The 22440-nt window shown below is 41.9% G+C and overlaps 1 protein-coding gene across 1 annotated transcript in view; it reads left to right on the forward strand.

The window, feature by feature from the left end:
• LOC139911863 (AT-rich interactive domain-containing protein 5B-like) overlaps window positions 1-22440 on the forward strand; it is a 64365-nt gene that overhangs the window by 2562 nt on the left and 39363 nt on the right. The window contains exon 3 of the mRNA XM_071899464.2: window positions 6934-7168. Coding sequence (XP_071755565.2) covers window positions 6934-7168 — 235 coding nt within the window. The remainder of the gene's footprint in view (window positions 1-6933; window positions 7169-22440) is intronic.

Genomic DNA, 22440 nt, shown 5'->3' on the forward strand with positions numbered 1-22440 from the left:
CCATAATCCAAAAACAAGCAGGAAGAGTAAACCTGCCTCACAAAGCGGTGATATAGGACTTATTAACTACGTCACTGTTGAAACCATAGTTTGTGACAGGCAATCTTAAACATATTGTATGTGTGAAAAGATTATTAGTTCTTTAATTGGTTGTAAACATTAAGATAGAAAAAACAATTCAGTTACACAGGGAAGTGAAGATTATGAATATATTATCTTCTGGGCTCTGGTATTATATAATGACAGATTAATGACTGTAGAATTAAACAGATTTACAGATCTGTAATTGATTGACTCAAAATCAGGATGTTAGATTAGCCTGGTGATAGTTATAGACTCATGCAGATATGGACATGATGACTTATGGCTATCAGGAAGTGTGCAGTTTTTACAGGGTGTAAGCACCAAAAAGAGCAGAGCAGCATTAGGTGAAGACATTTTTCACAACCTCAGTGTTATTCAGGTTTCCTGTCATTTCCTGGATCACGTTCTCACACTCACTTTTGCATATTTTCACACATCATATGACTGCAACAGTGTCTGACATTTGACATATAAACAGCTCTTGCTATTTCGCTCCCTCTCCCCATGAGATTAAAGACTACATGTGGGTATGATGGCTACGGCTCATATCTTGTATCTCAAGATAGCAATTATCTTAAGCCTGAAGCCAATATCCTCAAAATACCAAAGGCACAACTTTTTCAAGACGTACACATCAAAACAACCTTTATTGACCCGGCTCACCAGAATTGGATTACTGATTCACTTGTGTTCTCAACGCTGTGGTATGATGTAATTTCCTGGTTATTTCTCAGGTATTTGTTTGCTCTCCACCCCTCCTGCGCTGTGTTTTGCTGTGCGGTGCTGTGCTGTGTGTAAGGCAGGCAGTGACAAGAGGAACCAACCCATGACCTACTGTGCTTGTTTTTCCTCTGTCACCGGGTTGGAGGTCAATTCCTTTTAAATGCAGCCAGCTTTAAATGCAGCCAGCTTTGGACAGAAATAGAAATTCAGTGAATAAAACAAATTCTCAGTTATGTGTTGATGGATGGATAGACAAAACACAGCGCACATGAAAGAAAATATAAGAATCTATTTATTCGGAGTTAATTATTAAGTCCATATGTGTGGGTGAAGCTCTATTTTTCATTGTATCTCCATCTGACAAGCAGTGTTTACCCCCACCAGTTGAGCTCTGCTTGCTCTTTAAACAGGCTTTGTGTTGGGCTGCTCACCCATTATGACAAACCCTCTATTGGGGCCTCCACTCTATTTGTCTGCCTGCAAACTGCCACCAACTAAACAGTCACATGTGTTTAAAACTCGTTATTGAGTGACACATTATGTCGTCTCACCCCAAATGGCCTGACTCTCCTCCTGGTACTGCTTGCTGGCTATAATGCTTTCTGTTTTTGTACGCCCATTCCAGGAGAGAGCTGTTGTAGATAACCGCTCACTGCACAACACCCACTTATTGTATACTGTGCTTCAGGCAGTTAATTGCCTATGCTTATCTTATATATATCCCACTTTACTGCAAATACAGCAAGGCGCTCTTAATGGAAATTCACAACCGCAGAGAATATTTCTGGATCATGTTATATTAATGTGCTATTATCATCACCTCTGATTTCATCTGACCTCTCCTCTCCTCCATTCTGTCCCCCTAGCTGACAAGGCTTTGGCACACATGCACATACACACACACACATATGCACACACACACACTGACAGGCTGGGGACTGCAGCAGTAGGCCAGTATTGATTGCTGTGGAAAACACTTTGGCATGCATCCAGAGCCATCTCTTCAGTACATGGCAGTAGTCCATGCATGTGTTCCAGTGCTTGGAAAGCCAGCTTGTAGGGAAATTAGATTGTATTCATTTGCTGCTTCTTTGATTTTTCCTAAGGGAAAAACCCTGAATGGGTAATTCAGGCATCTGGGATGCTAGTTGAGTTAAGTCTAAGTGGCCCAGATATGCGACCAGCATTTTGATGGATAAGGTCGTTCTGCTGAATGACTTCAATGTAAATGTGATATGGCACATTTTTACAGTGGCCTTTTTAGACATCCATACTGCTCCCTTGTCTTGGCCAGTGTGTGCATTATACCAAATCTCCCCATTCATACAACAATGGCAGGAATTTGAGAGGTGGGGGGGGGTTAGTGTGCATGTGTGGTGTGCGCGCATGTGTGCCTCCTCCTGCCGCAGAACAAGTCATTAACTCTGAACACTGCCCTCCAGTGAATTCCTCACCATTGCTGAAATAGCATGTAAATTATTACCAGCTTTTTAGGATAGTGTAATTTAAAACCTTTTAAATGGAATACCCTGGACTTCAAAGGCTATAAAAAACCCCAGTAACATTTCCCATTGGTTTAGGAGTTGTCATTCCTATCCTTCGCAATCTTTTGATTCTTTCGACCAAACTATTTTGTGACTTTGCAGACTAAGTAATGATACGTTACAGCAGCGCCTGGTTTGTCAACACATGAGAGACTTTTGGTGCTCTTTAGATTGGTTTTTCCACTTTGTCATTGACAAACCACTTGAACAGGCAAACATTTGCCTTGATGCATGACTCCAGTGCCCCCAGCTACAGTGGATCGTTATTATAACCTTTGAGGAGAATGGAGCCACAGATGAGCAGCTTTTGCTGAACGCTCCAGCCAATATTTTTCATTCTTTGCTGTGGTTTCTTAGATGGAGCACATGAAATGATTATGCACTAAGTCTTTCTTGCACATTTGCTGAAATTCATTGGTACAAAACAGCAGCGATTCAAAGGAGCTGACGCAGCTTTTTTGTGGTGTCATCTTACATGATGGATGCCTTGCCCACTTTAAGAAAGGCTTTGAGAATGCCTGTTATCAAGCTATTTTTCTCTGTCATTATATCTGTAAACGAATGCTAAGTTCATATATCACCATTGCTCATGTAAAAGTAATCTCTTAATGGAATCAGTGAATAAAAGATGAGTTCAGCACCCTGCAGATATTAAAGCGACTTTCTGCATATGAATAAACTGCCTATATTAAGTGTCAGAACATTATGTACAATCATTTTCACCTTTTAAATATCGCACCTTGAACTCTATCTGGTCTTAAGGCGGTCTCAAAAAAAACATATTGTAATTCAATTGTCCCTGGCTTCCTCCCCAGAGCTCCTTTTTAATTCCCAGATAAGTTTGTTTTGGGACACTGAAGCCAAGGTCAGTCATGGGGAGGGGAGATAGATAATGAACTCATATTGTGTTTCATTCTCTCATTCTCTCTCTCTCTCTCTCTCTCTCTCTCTCTCTCTTTCTCTCTCTCTCTCTCTCTCTCTCTCTCTCTCTCTCTCTCTGTCTCCTCATTGTCCATGTCACCATGTCCATTACTCAATTACTAATCTCCTTTGGCCCCAGGAATTCCAGTGCTGACCTCTCTGAGGCAGCAGGCTGAAACCTTCCCAGCATGACAGGAGCACTGTGTGTGTGTGTGTGTGTATATGTGTGTGTGAGTATGTGTGTGTGTCCACAGTATAGAAAGACACCCACCCATTGGGAGTGCTCCCTTTGACTCCCAAGCTGAAAGTCCTGTCCGAGCGATGCGACGCTTTGCTGTAGAACGGTGACATTCAGGAATGTCTCCCTTACTGTTCAATCAGGACGCGCCGCAGTGTGGATTCTCACAGGGAATTGTTCAGAGCGTTATGGAATATTTCAGGGTGCATTGTTTCTAATGGGATCACCGAATGTAGAAGTGGGAATGTCCCTCTCCCTGTTTGCCACCAATACACCGCTGTATCCATATAAATTGAATGATACGGATTTCAGCGAGTTTAATTTCAATGAGATTGCTGGAGTCATGGGTTGCTGGAACACAGTTATCTACAGTTCACAGCAGAAGTCTGTTTTTTTCCAATTTCGGTCCATTATGTGCAGTCATAACAATAAATTTACTCAGTAATGTTTTCGGAGTTATTATGCCGCTGCAATAAAAACATGAATTATTGATAGAGGAATGAAATTTGAATGTAATATTAATGTGTTACCTCGCATTTTAATTCAACTTCTAATCATAAAATGACATATCCGAGGCAAAATGATGGTAACGCAATAAGACACTCTATGTACAGTAGCATTATGAATACATTAATGCTCTTATAATGCATCGTGGTAGAGGAAGTGTTGCTAAAATGACACCAGACTATTTGTGATGTTGCTGATGTGGAGTGTCACCTCTTGGCTCTGGGCTTGCAGTCCTCTGACTTATATTATCAAGTGGCCTGCTGGCTGTGTCTGCCTGTTTGCTAAACTATCAGCAGCCTAACTCAGAGTGACAGCACAGTGTGGACGGGCTGCGTTTACACAAGACCAAGGTTTCCAAACCACATCTACCAAACTGAAAGTCATACTACTGAATATGATTGGAAGACCCCTGCTGTGTCGTGTTGCCGGATAATGATATCCCAGCATTGCTTCATCCGAGTAAATTTTTTTCTCTCTTGTACTTGTTTATGCTCGTGTTTGGTAGAAACACTTTTGTATTCTTGTGCACTGGCAAATTGGGCCGGTGCAGTCAAACCTCAGAGGTGCTCAAAGGTGATGACTCTTTTCTCAGCAGCCCTCTGTATGGTTTTCAGAAAGGCTTACATGGATACACTGTACATCTCTTAAACTTATTTGGTTAAAGATTTCTCAATCCTGAATGGTGACTTATGCAACCTGCAAACCACAAACCCCTCTTCTTAACCGCCTGCCTGTATGTGCTGCAGACTTTACTTTGCCATTCAGCCAGTGCCAGTTGGCTGGTAAACTCAAAACAGTTTATGGCAAAGCTAATGGATATAGGCTGTTTTTAGATCTGTGGCTCTGTTCATAGACTGATTATTTTCTGGACTGTGTTGACAGCTGCTGAATTGCTCTCACCTGTTGTGTGTTGCTCTCAAGCTGAACAAGTCCCCAAACAGGATCTGTTGACACTCACACAATGCGCCGTGCCATTCAAGTGATTGATATAGAGGAAATAGTTGTGTAGCTGTTCCAGAAATATGGTTTTTAAGGTTTTTCCAATCGTTCGGAAATGTCCCAGTGTGCTATTGAAGTACTTCACTGCTGCTTCATGCATTCAATATCAGAATATTCCATGCATTTTTGTGAAGATTGGACTGAACTGGAATGCTCCATGACAAAATTTTGATTTTGTTTATCTATGTATGTGCCGCCAGTAGATTGCATCAAAGTACAGTAGCTAATTCAGAGGAGATACAATGTGGTTTTTGGCTGCAGGGTGAATGCTATTTACTGTTGCTCTACATTATTCAAATGGCCTCCTTTTCTGAAGGGAGAAACAGCAGTCAGTTTTTCATTGCATGGAAAGCCGGTTACAACCACCCGCCACCACTTGACAGCTGAAGACAGCTCATTATAAGAAGACCGAAAACCCATGTTTGATGTTTCTACTTAGTGAGGGAGGCACAGCTATATCAAGCTATCCCTCGCAGGCTTTTCCTTTATAAGGAAATACTGTCTCCAACTGGTTGGGATTTGATATGCCTGTAGTTGCAGATGATGAGAGAACTGAATTTGGGTAAATGAATAGACAGTACACTCAGAAAGAATCTGAAAAGTTGATGTTTGTTTGAGAACATATAGATATATATATATTGTGTGTGTGTGTGTGTGTGTTTGTATGTGTGAGAGGGAAAGAGAAAGAATGAAACAATAAGAAAAATGGATGGAGAATTAGAGCGAGATTGTAATGCATGTGATATATAGGCTCTTTGAGGTGAGAGACAGATATACATACAGGCAGACAGATGCCCGGTAAACGGTAGAGAACCAAGGTAAACAGCAGCGAGCCCCTCTGAGTGTTCGCATTTCTCCTCACACACACATCTGTCCTCCAGATTTCCCCGGTTCTGTAACAGCCATCTCCCAGCACACCTCTCCACTCCGCTGGTAACAAGCACTTCAGCCATTAGTCCCTCAAATGGAAACACATTTAAACATCTCTACCTCGTCCTCCCTGCATTGGGCTTGTAGTTCTTCAAATGTGAAAGTTATTTCCATGTCATGCTTGAAAGGGCTGAATCAACCTTGGAAAAAAAAAGTTGAAGCTGGTGCTGGAGAGAGAGCCAACTGAACAGAATGTACATACAGCTAAATTCAACCATGAACTATTGACATGCATTTGTATTTTTCCTCTAGTGTCACATTAGTTTTATTGTATTTTTATAATGTATTTCTCTGGCCTGGGAGCCTTCTCTGTCCTGTCCATTCATTAAACCCTCACTATAACAAATTGCATTTCATGTAGTTCCCTCTACACTTTGAGACCAGAATCAAGGTGAAATGGTAGTCACTGAGCCTGACGTCCGATATGAAAGTGTAAAATCTCAACATCCATGGTGAATATTAGATGACTGCCTTAGTGAATGATAGCGTAGCTGTTTTACCACTGTTGAGTTAATCAAAACGGCTCAAACATCTACATCCTCATTGACACATGATTTAGTAACTGCTGGCATAAATTCAGTTCAGTAATCATCCATATCATCCGTATTCACGGCCCTGTTAATGTATTTACATTAATGTACAGCATGTTGTGTTGCTGTTTGACGCACAAACCAATTTAGCTGAAAATAAATAAGGACATTGTGATGTTGGTCGTGGTTCCTGTTTCTTACTCTGACCCTAACCTTGATCCTGGTTACTCATATGTGCAGATGTACTGTGTTTGTCATATTTACGTTTCTCTGTGTGTCTGTCCGATAAAATGTCCAAGCCATCTTTTCAAAACAGAGCCACTGAGAAACTGTTGCACAAAGAAATAATCCATGACTTTGACGTAGACGGGCTCAGGCGTTGGCGTATTGCCGCATTTATCTGACTCCCTTTATTTGCCTCTGATTGTAGTTGTGACTCTGCTCTGCCTCCTTGCAGCACGAGGTCATTGCGGTGTCAGAGAAGGTGATCGTGCGGCTGGAGGACCTGGTGAAGTGGACGGTACCGGACTTCTCAGGATGGGCCCACGGGCTGAGGGCCGAACCCCTCAAACCCTCCGTGCTCCGGGAGCTGGGGACCAACGGGAGGCGGGAAGCCCTCCACCGCTACCGAGAGAGCACCCTGACCAGCGGACTCAACTTCAGGGACATCCAGAGGGAGAGGGCACAATTGGGTGAGCACCAGCAACACTTCCACTTTTTTCTGTTTTTTCTATTTTTAAGGCATTTCTGCTTTACTAGGGAGTATAAAAAGGCACGAGGACACTGCAACGTTTCCATTTTTTTGGCTGCTGATTTGATTATGTATTCATGTACTTTCTCTAGCAAAGCTCAGCTCATGTTTATTGTCCTTTGGTTGGTTTAACAAGCATTGTCTTGACTGGAGTAATTCATCAGTTTGTGGTTGGGTTTCTTCCCATTATAATGAGCTGAGAATAACACTAATAGAAGCAGGCTAGAGGTAATGGCAGCTTGTTTGCCAACACATTACCATAATACAGTATTACAACTCTGTTTTCTTAGTGTATGATAAGACCAAGACAACACAGCGAAAATCTCATAATTCAGCTGGTAATGTCTTGTTGCATTTAAATAATGGCGTCACATCAAACTGCAATCGGCTGCGTCTCGCACCTCTAACACCTTCATATCCTTCTGTTCAGATCATAACTGGCTGTATATCTCAGTGACTTAAAGGATCATTATTATGTGTATCTGAATGGCTTCCTCAGTTGTCTGGTGTATTCATCATAATGCATGGTACCATTAAGTGTCAGTGAGATGTTTGATTCCTGCGCTGGGCTGGGGTTTCACTACTGCATTAACCGTGAATCAGCTCCAACATAAAGCTCGATGTCTCTCTGGATGACTCATCCAAAGCCAATAGGAAACTCTGGTATTTGAGCCGAAGAATCAGAAAGAACATAATGTTCCCTTTGAAGCTGTTTTCCAGTTATTTGCCTCCCTTTCACATGGCTGTGATGTAATGCCTAATGCTGATTATAATGGTATAATGTAGCTTAGCAAGCATCTCATCCTAAAAATACAGCCGCAATTACAATGCGTCTTGTCGGGTTATGAGTCTGTATCCTGGTTCCTTTAGCCAAAAAATTTTAGCCTTATCCCCTCAAATGATCCTCCATAATTCATTTTTATTAATCATTAGAAGTCTAAAGCCTATGTGGAAGTGAAAATGCAATAGGCTTAAAAAATGAACAGCCTGTTCTCTGTAGAATGGGGGAGTTTATTGATGACTCTGGTATTGTTCGCTGCTTGGATCTTCCAGGAAGAGGAGCTGTTGTGTGTTTCTGTCGCTGGATGCTGTATTGCCCTTGAATACACCCTGGACATTGTTAGAATCTCATACGCAAAGAGGACAAGAGGATCAATAATGGATGCTTTGTCGTTCTACTATTCCAGGAATCAATACAGTTTGATTGTGCTTGTGCTCGTGTGTGTGTGTATGTGTGTGATTGCTTGCCTTCATAAATGGATGTGTCAGCTTGCTTCTTAAATGATATTATGTTCCATATCATGGCTATCTATAAATGTGCTGTATACTAGAGAGCATATAGATTTATCTGTTGACAGTGTAATGACCTGGCAATGACGTTGTTGTTTCTGAGGCGTTGGTGGGTGTCTGTGTGTGTGTGTGTGTGTGTGTGTGTGTGTGTGTGTGTGTTGCTAATGAGCGGAGCTGCCGTTAATGACTCCATCAGGCTGTTTCTAAATGCACTTGTCACTCCGATGGGACACTCCGCCAGAGAATCTGCCCACTCAGCAGAACCAGCTCAAGCTCTGGCAGGGCACCAGATACACACACACACACACACGCGCACACACACACACACACACACACACACACACACACACACACACGCAGGGACGCATGCACAAGTGCACACTACACACCGACAATCAGTGGTGTGCATTCACTTATGCATTTGTTTGTTTGTTCACTACCTCTTTGGCGTGTGTCAGTTGTTGATAATCTAACAATATGAGAGAGAGAGAGAGAGAGAGAGAGAGAGAGAGGGAGAGAAAGAGAGAGAGAGATCACTTATTCATCAAGGGAATGCATGTTACTCTGAGCAAGGGCTTGCATAGAAATATGAAATATTCCACTGCAATGCTGCTGAGTGTTGAAAGGAAATATTAATATTAATATAGCCAATATAAAAGTGCCCTTTAAGCGTTCCATGTCCGTAATTCTGTCGCGTGTGTTTGGTCATTGATTAGACAGACTGAGTTTTTGATTTATTACGATACAATTCCTTGTTTCTTTCTGGATTGTATTTGTACACTGAAGAGCCTGAAATGCCTGCCTGCGGTATTACCTGAATGATGTATTTGCCGATTGTTATTCCCAGGCTGATCTGTAACTATGTCAGAGGAATTGGATTGTTCCCCATAACAGGATACTGCAGCAATACCACAGGCTGCACAGAAAACCATTGTGAGCTAAAGAGCAATAAAGTGTGCCATTGTTATCGAGGGAAACTTTTTTTTTTTTTTCCAAGTGCGTATCCTAACTTTTCCTGGCATGCAGCCAATGTGAATTAAGTGCGCTGTTATGCATTTGTCTCACAGGCAACATATGAAAAATGCTGGAGGACAAATTTGTCTTGAATAGCAGAATCATAGCGGTGTTGTTCTTGATGTTACGCAGGACGTCATAGTTGGCAAGTGAGCAAAGCCCTTTTTTTCCCCCTCAGAAAAGCATGAGGGCCAAACCAAAGGTGCTTGCCCAAAGTAAAGTAATTAATTTGAGAAACAAGTGACCTTCCCTGCTATCCTGCTGCATCGGCCGCTGTGGTTCTCTTAAAACTGCGAGGCAGAGAGGCGATTGGTATCATAATTCAAATGCCGTCTTGGGAGAAGTGATGCAGCGTTTCAGAGGCTGGCTGACCTGGCATGTGAGGGGCTTCAGAATTATGCAACTGTCTTCATGGGCTGTTAGTCCTGTAAAACCAAAATGAAAAAAAACAACCTGACATCAGCATAAATGGCAAATTTAATCCATAAAATTTGAGCAATAACCTGCATCAGTGTTTTATGTACGCATGCGGCATGATATTTTGTATTTTCCACAGTCCTTACTTAATTTATAATATGATTCACTTAATCAGGTGATGCAAACTGTTCACTCAATTTGTTTTATATTGGAGTGAGCATTAGGGCTTCTTTTTACAGTGCAATCCACCGGGGATGGCTTGCCAGGGAAGTTTACATTCTGTCCCTCTATCTCTCCCTAGAGGACTGGCCTGATTTTTTTTCGTTGCTGCCTGACGAAATTGGTTTCTGCTCGTATACTACGAGGCCGGGCGTTGGAGAGCTGTATCTGCTGATACAGTTTGTTGGTTTGTGCCGGGAGAAACAGAGAGAGCTGTAGGAGAAAAAAAAGAAAAATAAATAAAGAAACACAAAGGATGGTCCTTGCTCACAAAATAGCTCAATAGGGTTTCTGTCTTGTCTTTGTTCAATCCGAGCCCTCAGTCAGGGAGCCAGCGAGCAGATTCTGAGTCTGAGGTGAGACGATGCGGAGGATTATCCAAGGTCATCGCTTGGGACTCCTGCATTCAAAGAACAGAGGTGGTGTGTCCGACTCCTGCCCTCACCTGTCACCCGGAGCTGGTTCATCCCAGGGCATTTGAAGGATCACATCGCTCTCTGTGGGGCAAACAGTCAACACCCAAACACAACAAATAACCCCATAATACAGATCTACTCCTTGTATACTTTTCATAACAAAGCCGACACATATACAGCACTGTTGCGTTATAGTTACCTAATACTACACTGTACGTGATCAGAGCTAAAATTACATTGATTTGGCTTGGAGATGCAGCAGGCCAGTGAGGCACTCAGTTATATCACTGCATTTCAAGATTCTTTAGAGCCTGGTCCGCTCGGGGATGGAAGCACTGTATTTCCCTCTGATGCAACGTCTGATCTGTATGCCAGCCTTGGCACATATACCCGAGTTGATATCCCGACAATATTTCAGTCGGAACATTTCAATTTGATGTAGAGGGTAGATTCTGTCCCTTTTCAGAGTCTCTTCAGAGCGTTACAGAATGTTTATGCGGGCAGAGACTTGTGATAAGGAAACAGACAGATGCTGTCTTCTCACGGTTGATTTGTCTTGGTGACAATACAAAACGATATTCGGGACTTTCAGCCGCTATCACACGCTGAAATGTTTTATGTTTCGACTACAACGTGGGAAGGAATAGGCGGTTTCTTGGAAAGGATAAAGAGAACGCGTCGTGGTGTTACGAGAATAATGTAGTGTTGTGACTCTGAAAGAGAAAGGATCCCAAGCTTTTGTAAAACACACTGCGCTGTACTCTATTCAAATATGTGGCAGATTGTATCGTTTGCACTTGTTTGCTTTCCGCCCCTCAGACATATTTGCCTCCCCGTCTGCGATTTCCACAGAACTAATTCTAGAAACTGTCCAAAATCCCTTTTGAAGTAATTTAATGGAGTGTTTGTATTGATTATGTGCCTCTCTGCTCCCTCCACCTCTCCCTCTCTGGTGTGTGTGTTTTTTTTTTGTTTTTTTTTTGTGGGGAGGAGTTTATGGTAGTATCTTCTTCATTATGCTCAGACCTGTAGGAGAGAGAATCACAAGCTGTTTTTCCTCACTGATCTGCTCATATCATTAATTCCCTTCTGACTGGGGCCTGGCCGGAAGCCAGAGAATTCTAAATCTGTAAGCAGTAAATTGTGTGGCGGGGTGGAAAAATCTATTAGATGTTTGAGCATGCCTCGAATTTGAATGGGGGCGAGAGATAGAGAGAGAGAGAGGGAGAGAGGGAGAGAGAGAGAGTAAGAGAGACCACCCAACAATCAAGCCATATCCTGTTATGGCTCATATTGTAATCAAATTCGGCTTCTTCGGATAGCTATATTCATTAATAATTTGTGTTATTTTATTTCTGGAATGCCACATAATGTGTTTTTCGACAGCGTGTGGGAGGGGTTGAGTGGTGGAGGGAACTGGTGGACGGTTAAACAATGAGAATGGCCTCAGAGGAAATGAAGAGCTCCGTCTCTCCATTAGCGGGCTCTGAAACAACAGTTCTGTCTCTCTTCTCTCCATTAGTCAGGTCTGGAACAACAGAGATGCTATTGATGTGACCTCTGCTAGACATCTTAAACAGAGAGAAAGAGAGAGAGAGACAGAGAGAGAGATGTTCTTTTGTGATAGCTTGTGTGTCTTTAGCTTTCCTGATCTATTTATTCTGTATTCAAAGATTTCTGGGTTTTTTTTTTAATGAAAAGCCTTGAAATCATACGGATCATGAGGTCTTATCTGAGAGAAGTGTGTTGATTTGAGAACATTCACTGTGTCTTTTGTTAAACAAATTGCCTGCCAGTTCCAGTTATACTATGACTCATACTTAAGTGTTACCCAACCACCAGCCTTTCAGGAGAGATTTCTGTATTCATCTTTGTCAAAATGATGCTCATTTCGAGTATTACGGCAACATAAATATTTCAATGCAGAATTGGTTTTTTCGTACGTCTCTTCCCCGCATCTGATATATATTTCGACTGGTGTTGCTTTCTGCAGGAGAGACACACACAGCTCCACAGATTCACATCCTGCGTTCAGATAGATAGATACGGATAGATAACAAGTGTTGCTGTGCTGCTCAGTAGGCATATTAGGCATTGCAGATTGTACATTTAATAACTCTGCATATTTTATGAGCACACCAGTCCATCTGCTTTATGAATGCATGTAAAGCTGTCCTCTTCTGGAGGTCTTGTTGGGCGGATCAGAAAGAGCTGTACCGCTGACTTGCATGTCAAAATTCAATCAAATCGATGTTGAGAAAAACACACACACACACACAGGGGGAAATGGCATGGTCGGGGGAATATGATTGTCATGGGTTTGACTATTCTTGACAAGGGTACAAGAGCAGAATTGACATTATTGCGTTATTTCTATTATCTTGGACAGCCGAATCTAGATTTGTGGGCATAAGCAAATCTCAGTTGAAGTGAGCTGAAGTTGCTTCGTTGACAATAAATAGATTTACTTTACTTTGTGACAATACCCAGGGTGATTTTCCAGGAGTATTGGCAAAGTTTCTGGCTCATAACTGTTGGCATTACTATCAAATATTTTCATTTTGATGTACAAACTCAAACAGGCATTGTATGAGTTTCCCATTTAATGTCATTGTAGCAGATCCAGTTGGGTCTCTTAAATCTCTCTCTCTAAATAAAATCACAGATGCGTTTTCTAGCTTTGGATTTTTTTCATGACTGAACTGTCCAAGATAATAAGAATAACATGAATTCTTTCTTTGGGTCAATTTTCATGCAGTAGTAAATTGGAATAAATGAAATATTACATTAAATAACCACTTAAGTCTACCTTAAGAATACAGTGTGTTGGAGGAAAACGTTCAGTCAGACCTGCACCAAGGCAAAAAACAATTCCCACTGGTGATCACAGATCAGTTTTTCAACATCCACTTAATATCTGTCTTAATCTGTAAGGCACAACTGATGCCAGAGTGTGGCTGAGCCAGACTGTAGGATATACATAGTGTGGAAGATAGACTTCCAGCCTTGTAGAAATAACATAGTGTTCATTTCACAGCACAGAGGTAATGCATTTTTCCCGCAGTGAAAGGTAATTGCAACGGGGCTTTGATAGATTCCAGACCTTTGTGGGAGCAGTGCGCGCAGTGTGTGTGTGTGTGTGTGTTTGTGTGTGTGTGTGTGTGTGTGCCTGCTCGCACATACTTGCCTACGCACATAACTGCTCATAATACTTTTATTAACCAAACAAAAAGAAGAAAAAATAGAAATGACATAATTTGTACGTGTTAAATATTTTGGTTCAGGTGCAATATATTGTGGTTTCTTTGATTTATTAAGTGCCAGAGCAGTTGGAGGGAGCGGCAAGGCTGAAGACAATAGATCATTGATGACTCTCTGTCCTCTTTCCCAACCTGTCAGTCCATTTCCTTGTTATGTCCCGGCCTGAGGAGCGCTTGGCAAAATGAGAGTCATTCACCCAGTGTTGTTATTTCCCCTGATTTTCCTCTCAGTCATAACTTACGGAAAGCTGTCGATTCATTTGATGTATCAAAGGGCAACATTCAAAGTTAACAACAGCCTAGTCACAGAATCACTCTCTGTATGCTTGATGTGACTTTCATTTATCTTGCTGAGTGATTATTTGATGTGTGAAAGTCAGAACACAGATAAAGCTGACAGAAATTAAATACTTTTTTTTTTTTGGTATGAGTTCATGACTGACCAGTGGATGACTTTATTAAGATAAATACTATAGACAGATATCAGATGAATGACCATTTGTTTGATGCGCAACATGCCCGTCTTCTTAGAGGGATTTGTTAGGGACCGAGCTGGAGAACTTCCAAAGCAGATCATTACGGCTTGTAAAGGCAACAATCGTGAGGGTTTGTTTTTTTGGGTGCCATTAGAATGTGTGATCAAAGCTAATTTCACAGCGATGTATGCATGAGAAAATCCTACAGTTAGCATTTCTGGGGTTTACTGTTGCATCTTCAATACGCTTTATATCCATGACAGCACATAAACAAGAAATCTGAACAGATGGCACTGGTTTTTAATGACATATTGCTATCTGTTAACTCTCCCTCTAAGCCACAGACTAAAACATCTCCCCTTGGGGAGCGCGTTGTTATCATACGCCGCTAATGTCACTCTTTTCTTTGCCACATTGTCAAGTCCTCCAGCTAAATAAATCCGATGTAAATTGAGTATTGTGCTGGATGTAATTATTGAAAAGGGTTCCAGTTGGCTTAACTCTACGGGCTGTTTATTTAAAGCCTTCCTCCTCCGTACAGATCTGATGATAGAGAGAGAGAGAGAGAGAAAGAGAGGTTCTTATATAATGACAGGAATTCACAATGGAGTCGCGCTGAATGACAGCCACCCCCCCCCCCCCCCCACCCCACACCCCCCAATCCTCACCCCCCCTCCCCTTTCTCTCTCATTACAGTTTTACCATTGGGAAACATGCCTGTCCCAATAGCCCCTAGTGTTATTCTTTCCTCTTTTTACCCCCTCCCCTCCTCCTCTCTTATTATTTTTTTTTTTTTTGCTCCATTCTTCTACTGAAAACATATTAAATCATGTTTCCTTTTACACAGTATAAGTATACGCCCTGAGAAATAAGTCTAGGTTGATAATGGGGCCCGTCTTTGAGGAAATACACACAGCAACTTTGATCTGGAATGACATGTAATTCCTCGCCTGACCCAATTCCCTATCTCCTGATAAGATGTTTTTTTTCCCTCTCCCTCTCTCTCTTTCACTGTAACCTTCCCGCAGAATTCACTCAAATGGGAACTCGCTGTCCCATTAAAGATACATTTAAAGCCAAACATGTCATCCATTTCATTCTGCAGGAGGATATGTTAGGGGGAAAATACTGTCTACTAGAGGCTAAGCTGAGGAAACACTCTATGTATGCCTCTCTCTCTCTCTCTCTCTCTCCCCCCCCCCCCTCTCTCTCTCTCTGTGACAACCTCTGAGATCCCTGATCACAGCTGCTCAATTGAGTTTGTGTCGGACAGGGCTGCGTGACAAATGAGAGTGGCCGTCATAGCAGATAGAGTATCATCACCTGGGTGTAAAAGCTTTTAGACTCGGTGGTGGAGAGGGAAAGAGACATGGAGAGGGTTTCTCTTCCTCTCTTTTCACTCATTTGTGTAGTCAAACGGCGGCTGAATTTCTGCAACCAAAGCTGTGATACTTGATTAAATTTGCTCCCAGTGGTATTTGCACATTTCAGTTCTTGCAGAGCAGCTTGTTTTTACTCTCGGAATTGACTGCGCCAAAAGTGGATTGACCCCCAAACCCAGCAGTAGTCTTTCATTAGTCAGGATGGAGCTGGGGAGCAGACAGCGAACAGTGTTTAGGGCCAATCCATCACAACACAATAGGAGATCAACATGTTGACTGTCAGTCCCGCTCCTCACAAACCTGTCTTTCTCATCTGTAGCTGCAGTTTGCCCTTATCAGTAATGGCGGCTGTTGGCCTGTAGCCCCGTAGTAATCAAGGTTTCAACTCTCCTTCGCCACGATTGTGATAATTCTGCGGAGTCAAAGCTATAATTTCATCTCGGGCATGAAAGGGGCCCTTCGGAGCATTCTGATAGCTCGTTTGTTACGAGGCCCCCGTTGTTTTTTGATAGTCAAAAGAACCAATTTGGGTTTTTGTCAAGGAGCCCCTCTGAATAATTCCGTCATGTATTACAGGACCTATTAAATGCAAACTTTTCAATCTGGCAATCAATAAGGCAGGCAGCTTACCCTGGCCCCGTGCCAGACGCATTAGGGCTGCTAGTGATGGTTGCTAGGGAGCTGAGCCTGCTCCGGGGAAAGAATGTTTAATGTAATAGAATCACATAAATCAACTGAAGGAAAGTGCTTGTGTTGTTTTTTTCCCCCATCTTTTCTTTTCTTTTCTCTTCTCTTCTCTTCTCTTCTCTTCTCTTCTCTTCTCTTCTCTTCTCTTCTCTTCTCTTCTCTTCAACTGAAAGCATTTAATATGGGTGTGTGTTTTTCAAAATGTGGTGTGGCCATTTTTTTTCCTCCTCTGTCAACCGCAAGAACATCTGGGATGGAATTAAGCCGAGGCTAGTTGAATTTTGTGTGTGTGCATGTGTGTGTGTGTGTGTGTGTACAAGTGTATGCATATCAGTGTGTGTGCACGCCAGTGCGCTTATGCGTGTGCGCTTGTTTTTGTATGCATAGCTGTGTGTCCTCAATCCTTGTGCTGCACACTTGAATAAATTGAGGTGAAAATTATATAAACGTTTCTTTTTTTCTGTTTTGTCACAGGCCACTGCCCCACCCCGCTGAAATGAATGAGGCACTTTAGTGCTTTACTATAATTAAGAACAGGAGCCAACATGCATGGAGGGCTCTCTTTCTCTCTCTCTTTCTGTATTACTCTCTCTCTCCCTCTCTCTCCCTCTCTCTCTCTCTCTCTCTGCTCTCTGTACAGTTTCAATAGAACATTTCCTCTGGGTGTTAGTGCCCTTTTGTGAGAATATGATTCCCTTTGAAGAGTTAGTACACAGACATGCCTTGTGAATGTAAAAGCCCGATATCTCTTAAAGGGCTGTGCGTGAGTTTCTGGCTGTGCGTGTGTGTGTGTGTGTGTGTGTGTGTGTGAGCGCAGCTTGCAGCTGATATCATGAGCAGAGGAAAGGCGAGTCAGTGCCTGTGAGTGATGCGAGGTTGATGACTGACGGCCACTGAGTCATTTGCAAACACAGTATGTTATGTTATGCGACTCCATTAAATGAATATGAAAAATGATTCAGATTCTGACTCCCTTTGAACAAAATAAGCTCAGTGTTGGTGACATACTGTGTGATCACTTTGCTTTTGTGTTATTTCAATATAGTGATTTATTGATGGAGCATCTTATGCATGATTAATGGGATTTATTTATTTTTTTGATTACAGCACACACTAGCTTGCAATTAGTGAAATGTTATAGCACATTTTTTCTTATATCCAGACAGTGTAGTCATTCACAGATTTATCAAGCTATGAATCATGCAAATGAAATGAATTTGTTTCATTGTTTCATTTCATTTTCTCTTCAGAGGAAACACAAGGTCGCCGTTAGTGAAAATGCGATTCCGTTTTCCCCCCCTACGCACCATTTCCATTTGGTGTCATTGACAGATGCTGTTCCCTTTATATTTGGTCAGGTTTCAATAACATGAAACCAATAGCCAGATCGGGCGCCTGCTGCTGCTTATATAGCCCCCTCTCAGTGTCATGTCCCCTCATTGAGAAGTGTGGATGCAGCAGGAGTGCGCCAGAAAGGGAGGGAGAGAGAGAGAGGGAGAGAGAGAGAGAGAGAGAGAGAGAGAGGGAGGGAGGGAGGGGGGGTGAATCAGAGATGTGTTATATATTATGAGAAGAGGCTAAATGGAAACAGGGCAACCTCTGAGATCAATACAGAGCACAGGAGCAGAAAGCCTGGAGGATGGAGAGAGAATATCAAACGAGAACCTTCTCCTCTCTCGCTCACCCTCTCTTTCTCTTTCCTGCCTCTCTTTCTCCTTCTCTCTCTCTCTCCCTCCTTCCTCTCTTTTCTCTCCTTCCCTCCTCTCCTGCTCTCTCTTTCTTTCCTCTCTTCTCCTTCCCCAGTATATTATTCTCTGCCTATTTAAGGGACTTGTTTTGGTGTGACCACTCTAGTAAAAAAAAACAAAAAACTCAAATATGAAAGTGACATTATTGGCTCGGGGTTACATGCTTTGCCATTTTCTCGCCAACCCCACAAAAGCAGCGGGGGGATCCAGTAAATTCCTTGGCCGGGCAGATAATGTGGAAATGTTGACAACAGCAAATTTGAGCCGAGTGAGTGATTTAAGGACTACAGCGGGTGACAGATAGCGTGAGACTAATGGTTTTCAGCTTTTTCCCGCCTGTCTGTGACACAGAGCTCGCGATGAGCACACTTACCCGAAAGATCTTGTCAGAGCTTGTGGCCAGTTGGAATATTTTTAAGCTCGGTTGAATGTGAACGACACAGTTTACACGGGTCAGATTTGGTTACGTTTTTTTTTTTTGCAGCTCTGCTTTTAACTCCCTCACACGGCCCTCACACTACAGCTGGATTTATTCTCGGCTTGTGAAACTTTTACAGAAATTCTCCAATAAAAGCAGCGGATCTCAGAAATACAGCAGGAGATCAACCTTTTCCTGGAGGGGCCTTGTTGGAAATTCAGCGCTATCGATGATATTTCACCTAACATTGCTATAGCTATTCATCCAGCAGAGCAGCTGCTTGAACCGCAGCTAATGAGTTTCATGTCGCATGCGGCATTTCTGAGACTTCTATTATGACTCGCAATTCATCATACTTGTTATGGACGAAACTGTAACAGAGACATTATTCCCTTGGTATAATTACACAAAATCTTTCATTTTTTCCCGGTATAATACAATGTCAGCAAGTGCTTGTCCTCATCGTACCAATTCCCACTCCTGTTTCCCCCATACAGGCTTCACACTCCGCTCTTCCATATCTTTTTCCTCATAAGGAAAGAGCGAGGTCACTGAAATATTTCCCCCACCAATATCAGATCCATCCTGTGTGGTTGAATAAAATAAATGTGTCTGCACTAGGATTTTGTCATGGTCATGAATCAAATATTGTGTATTATGTTGCATTTACTGTATTGGAATAGATTGAGAACTACATTTTTACTGTCGCGGGTGTTTCTCGTGACAGCTAGCTAATGACTGTATACTGTAGGCTACAGTGTGCTATGCTAGTCTCCCATTTCATGCATTTGTGAGTATGAGTCCAAGAAGTAAATACTGCACTCAGGCAAAAGGAGCTTTTGATTTTTTTTTCTGCTGTACTGGTGTTTTTGTTTTTCACTTGTTTGACTTGATAAGTATACAATGCTTTACTCTGCTGCGTGGTGTTACAGAATACTATGGGAGCGAGCCAGGAAGCTCTGCTGTAACTTATCCTGTTCGCTATTTTGTTCTCTATCCGCACTTGTAAAAAAAAAATTTGATTAAAGAGGTGCTGGAGGAAGAATAATATTGCTGCACTTGGGTGAAGGAGGTTTGTATGTTTTTATGTTCAGACAATCAGCAGATGTAGTTCTTGTCGAGTTCAACTCCATTTCAGCCGTTTTTTTTTATTTGTCCCTTGGGTTTCGTAAAAACAGCACAATCCTAACAAACCACAGTGTACAGTTATTTAAAGCCAACTTTGGTCAAAACAATATCTGAAGTATATTATCTATATAAGTAATATTTTCCTATGAATAAAGAAAGAAGAGGCTGAGAAATGTCTTGTGTAACTGCTATGATTGATGTCATTTTGAATGGATTCCAAGTCACATAGTGATCTAATATATACTCTTTTTTTTTTTTAAGTATACTATATTATTGCGTTATGTAGTGTGTTACAATATATTGAGTGCTGCATTGAGTGAGCGGCTGTACCGTCAGCTGTCCTGTAGAGCATTTATGGCCCTGACACCATTGTAGTTTATGAGGTCAGGAGCTTTACAACGCGTTCTCAAAATAATCTGCCGCACCACAGCTGTTTGATCAACACACTATACTGCTGCCCCTAGAGGACTGCAAGGGGGGGGGGGGGGGGGGAGGAAATAGAAAAGCAATAGAAAAAGCTCCTGAGAAAGAGAGAGAGAGAGAGAGACAGAGAGAGAAACAAATTGCATAATGTTCTCTCAGGGCCTCAACCAATTAGAATGCTTACGTAAAGATAAGGACGTCCTTTATTTGGAAAGGTCGGGCTTTATGAACAAAAGGAATTTAAAGTGTACGTACACTCAATGTACATCACACGCACACACACACGCTCGCTCGCACACACACTTACACACTTTACAGCGCCTTTGTACAGTTATTAATGCCCTGCGGCTCTCTCTCCAAATTGAATCTAATCAAGTGAAATGCTGTGAGGGTCCTTGGGAGAAAGAGCAGGTCTGACGGTGACCGCTTACAATAAAATCCCTGACATTTGGAAACAAAGCCCCCCTCTACCTCTGAGCTGTAATTGCATACGACAACTGCCGCAATCTTTGATGAATGTGTGGCGAAAGTGTGCGTTTGTGTGTGTGTGTGTGTGTACTCTCACAGTGGATGTGCTTGTGCATGTGTGAAAAAAGTATGTGTGTGTGTGTGTATGTGTGCATACGTCTGTGTGCCTTTGTGGCATGTGTGCCTACATAGGCTATATGTGTCTGTAAGACTGTGTGTGTGTGTGTGTGTGTGTGTGTGTGTGTGTGTGTGCTGTAAGTTGGATCAGCTGAATGGTTTTAATCTTCCTCTTTTGAAGTGGCAGTCATTGGAGTATAGTGGAGCTAATTACGCTGATTGTGCTGAATACAGCTGCTGTAAATATGTTATGAATGTTGACCTTCCTGTCCTGTTTGTTCTGCACATTTCATTAATGTTATCTGGTGCTAGCAATAACGTGACACCAAAAGGTAGAAATGTCTTTATATAGACCTGTTACACTGTCTGTGCTGCCTGTAGGAGGCAAGGTGAAAGGCCAGTTAGTTAGCCACAACTGATTCATTAGTGTTAGCCATGCTAGCAGATATTAACATCAAAGCTAGGTCTGGGCTATGTAAAAGTAAATAATTAATCTAAAAATCATATTTGAAACCACGTGGCTCTGCTTCATCAAACTGCTGAACCATGTAGGTATTGTTTTAAGCGTTTAGAAAAATATTAGCATTGTTAATTCAAAGGGCAGTCTAGAGCTACAGTCTACAGTTACGGTCCAAAATGATCCTGTTGGACTTTTAGTCGGGTTTATCTTATTAAAGTGACCTCTAAAACTATTAAATATAAGTAGAAAATTAAAAATATTTTATGATTGAATTCTCAGGAGAAAGGACCAGGGATTTATCATATCATACTGTATCATATTGTATTATATATCATATTAAGTCATATTACAAGTTATATTACATACATACTATTACTTCTGTTCTGTGTACATTTAGATTGTGTTTTCACATCTTTATAAAGAGTACGATATGGACTGTAAAGCAAGAAGGAAAACTGCATTCCGCTTGTTCAAAATTCAGTTTGTGTTGTATAGTTTTTTCTCATAAATGATTTGGTAACTGATTTGTCTAGCAGGTATGAACAGATCCATAGGTTTTGATGGATTATAGAGTGTACTGTAACAAGGTCAGCTAGCAATCCCACATGACCAGGCTGTGAATGGCCACACACACACACACACACACACACACACACACACACAAACTCTGCCTGTGGGGAGAAACCCTTTCACACTTATTTTTCGAAAGCAATGCATCCGATGGAGAAATTGCTCCAAGGATTTCTTTCACCTCACCTCGATCTCGCTTGTTAAACCATGTCAATCTAAATGGTGAGCATCTAGAGTTTTCCTTCACATTTTATTTCTCTTACCACAACAGCGATGCATGTTATCCATTCCAAACATGCAGCCCAACAGCATTATTTATTTGCTCAGTGGGCATTAATGGGTGCTCATTCAGTTCGGTGAGATGTATTATTACTGCGGGGGAGGGTGTGAAACTGACTCAGAAAGTATTTAAGCCGTCATTGGAAAAGGAATGAGCGCCTGTAAGTGTTGTTTTGTTTTGTTTTTAATCACATTTACATTTTAGGCATTTAGCTGACACTTTACCCAGGCTGACTTACAATGAGTAGTAAGCAGTAGAACAAAGTTAAACTCCAAGATAACCAACAGTACTGGCAGCCAATAGTAATGAGTACAAGGGTCAGAGCCACAGCGCCCTGGCAGTAGATGTACCAAAATATTCCCATGGTCTGAGAATGATCTTGTGTGATAAACAGCTGAAGGAGAAAGGGAAGACTTGGGTTTTCTTTTCACTATTTCTTC

This window comes from Centroberyx gerrardi, chromosome 15, assembly GCF_048128805.1.
Source record: "Centroberyx gerrardi isolate f3 chromosome 15, fCenGer3.hap1.cur.20231027, whole genome shotgun sequence".
Taxonomy (NCBI): domain Eukaryota; kingdom Metazoa; phylum Chordata; class Actinopteri; order Beryciformes; family Berycidae; genus Centroberyx; species Centroberyx gerrardi.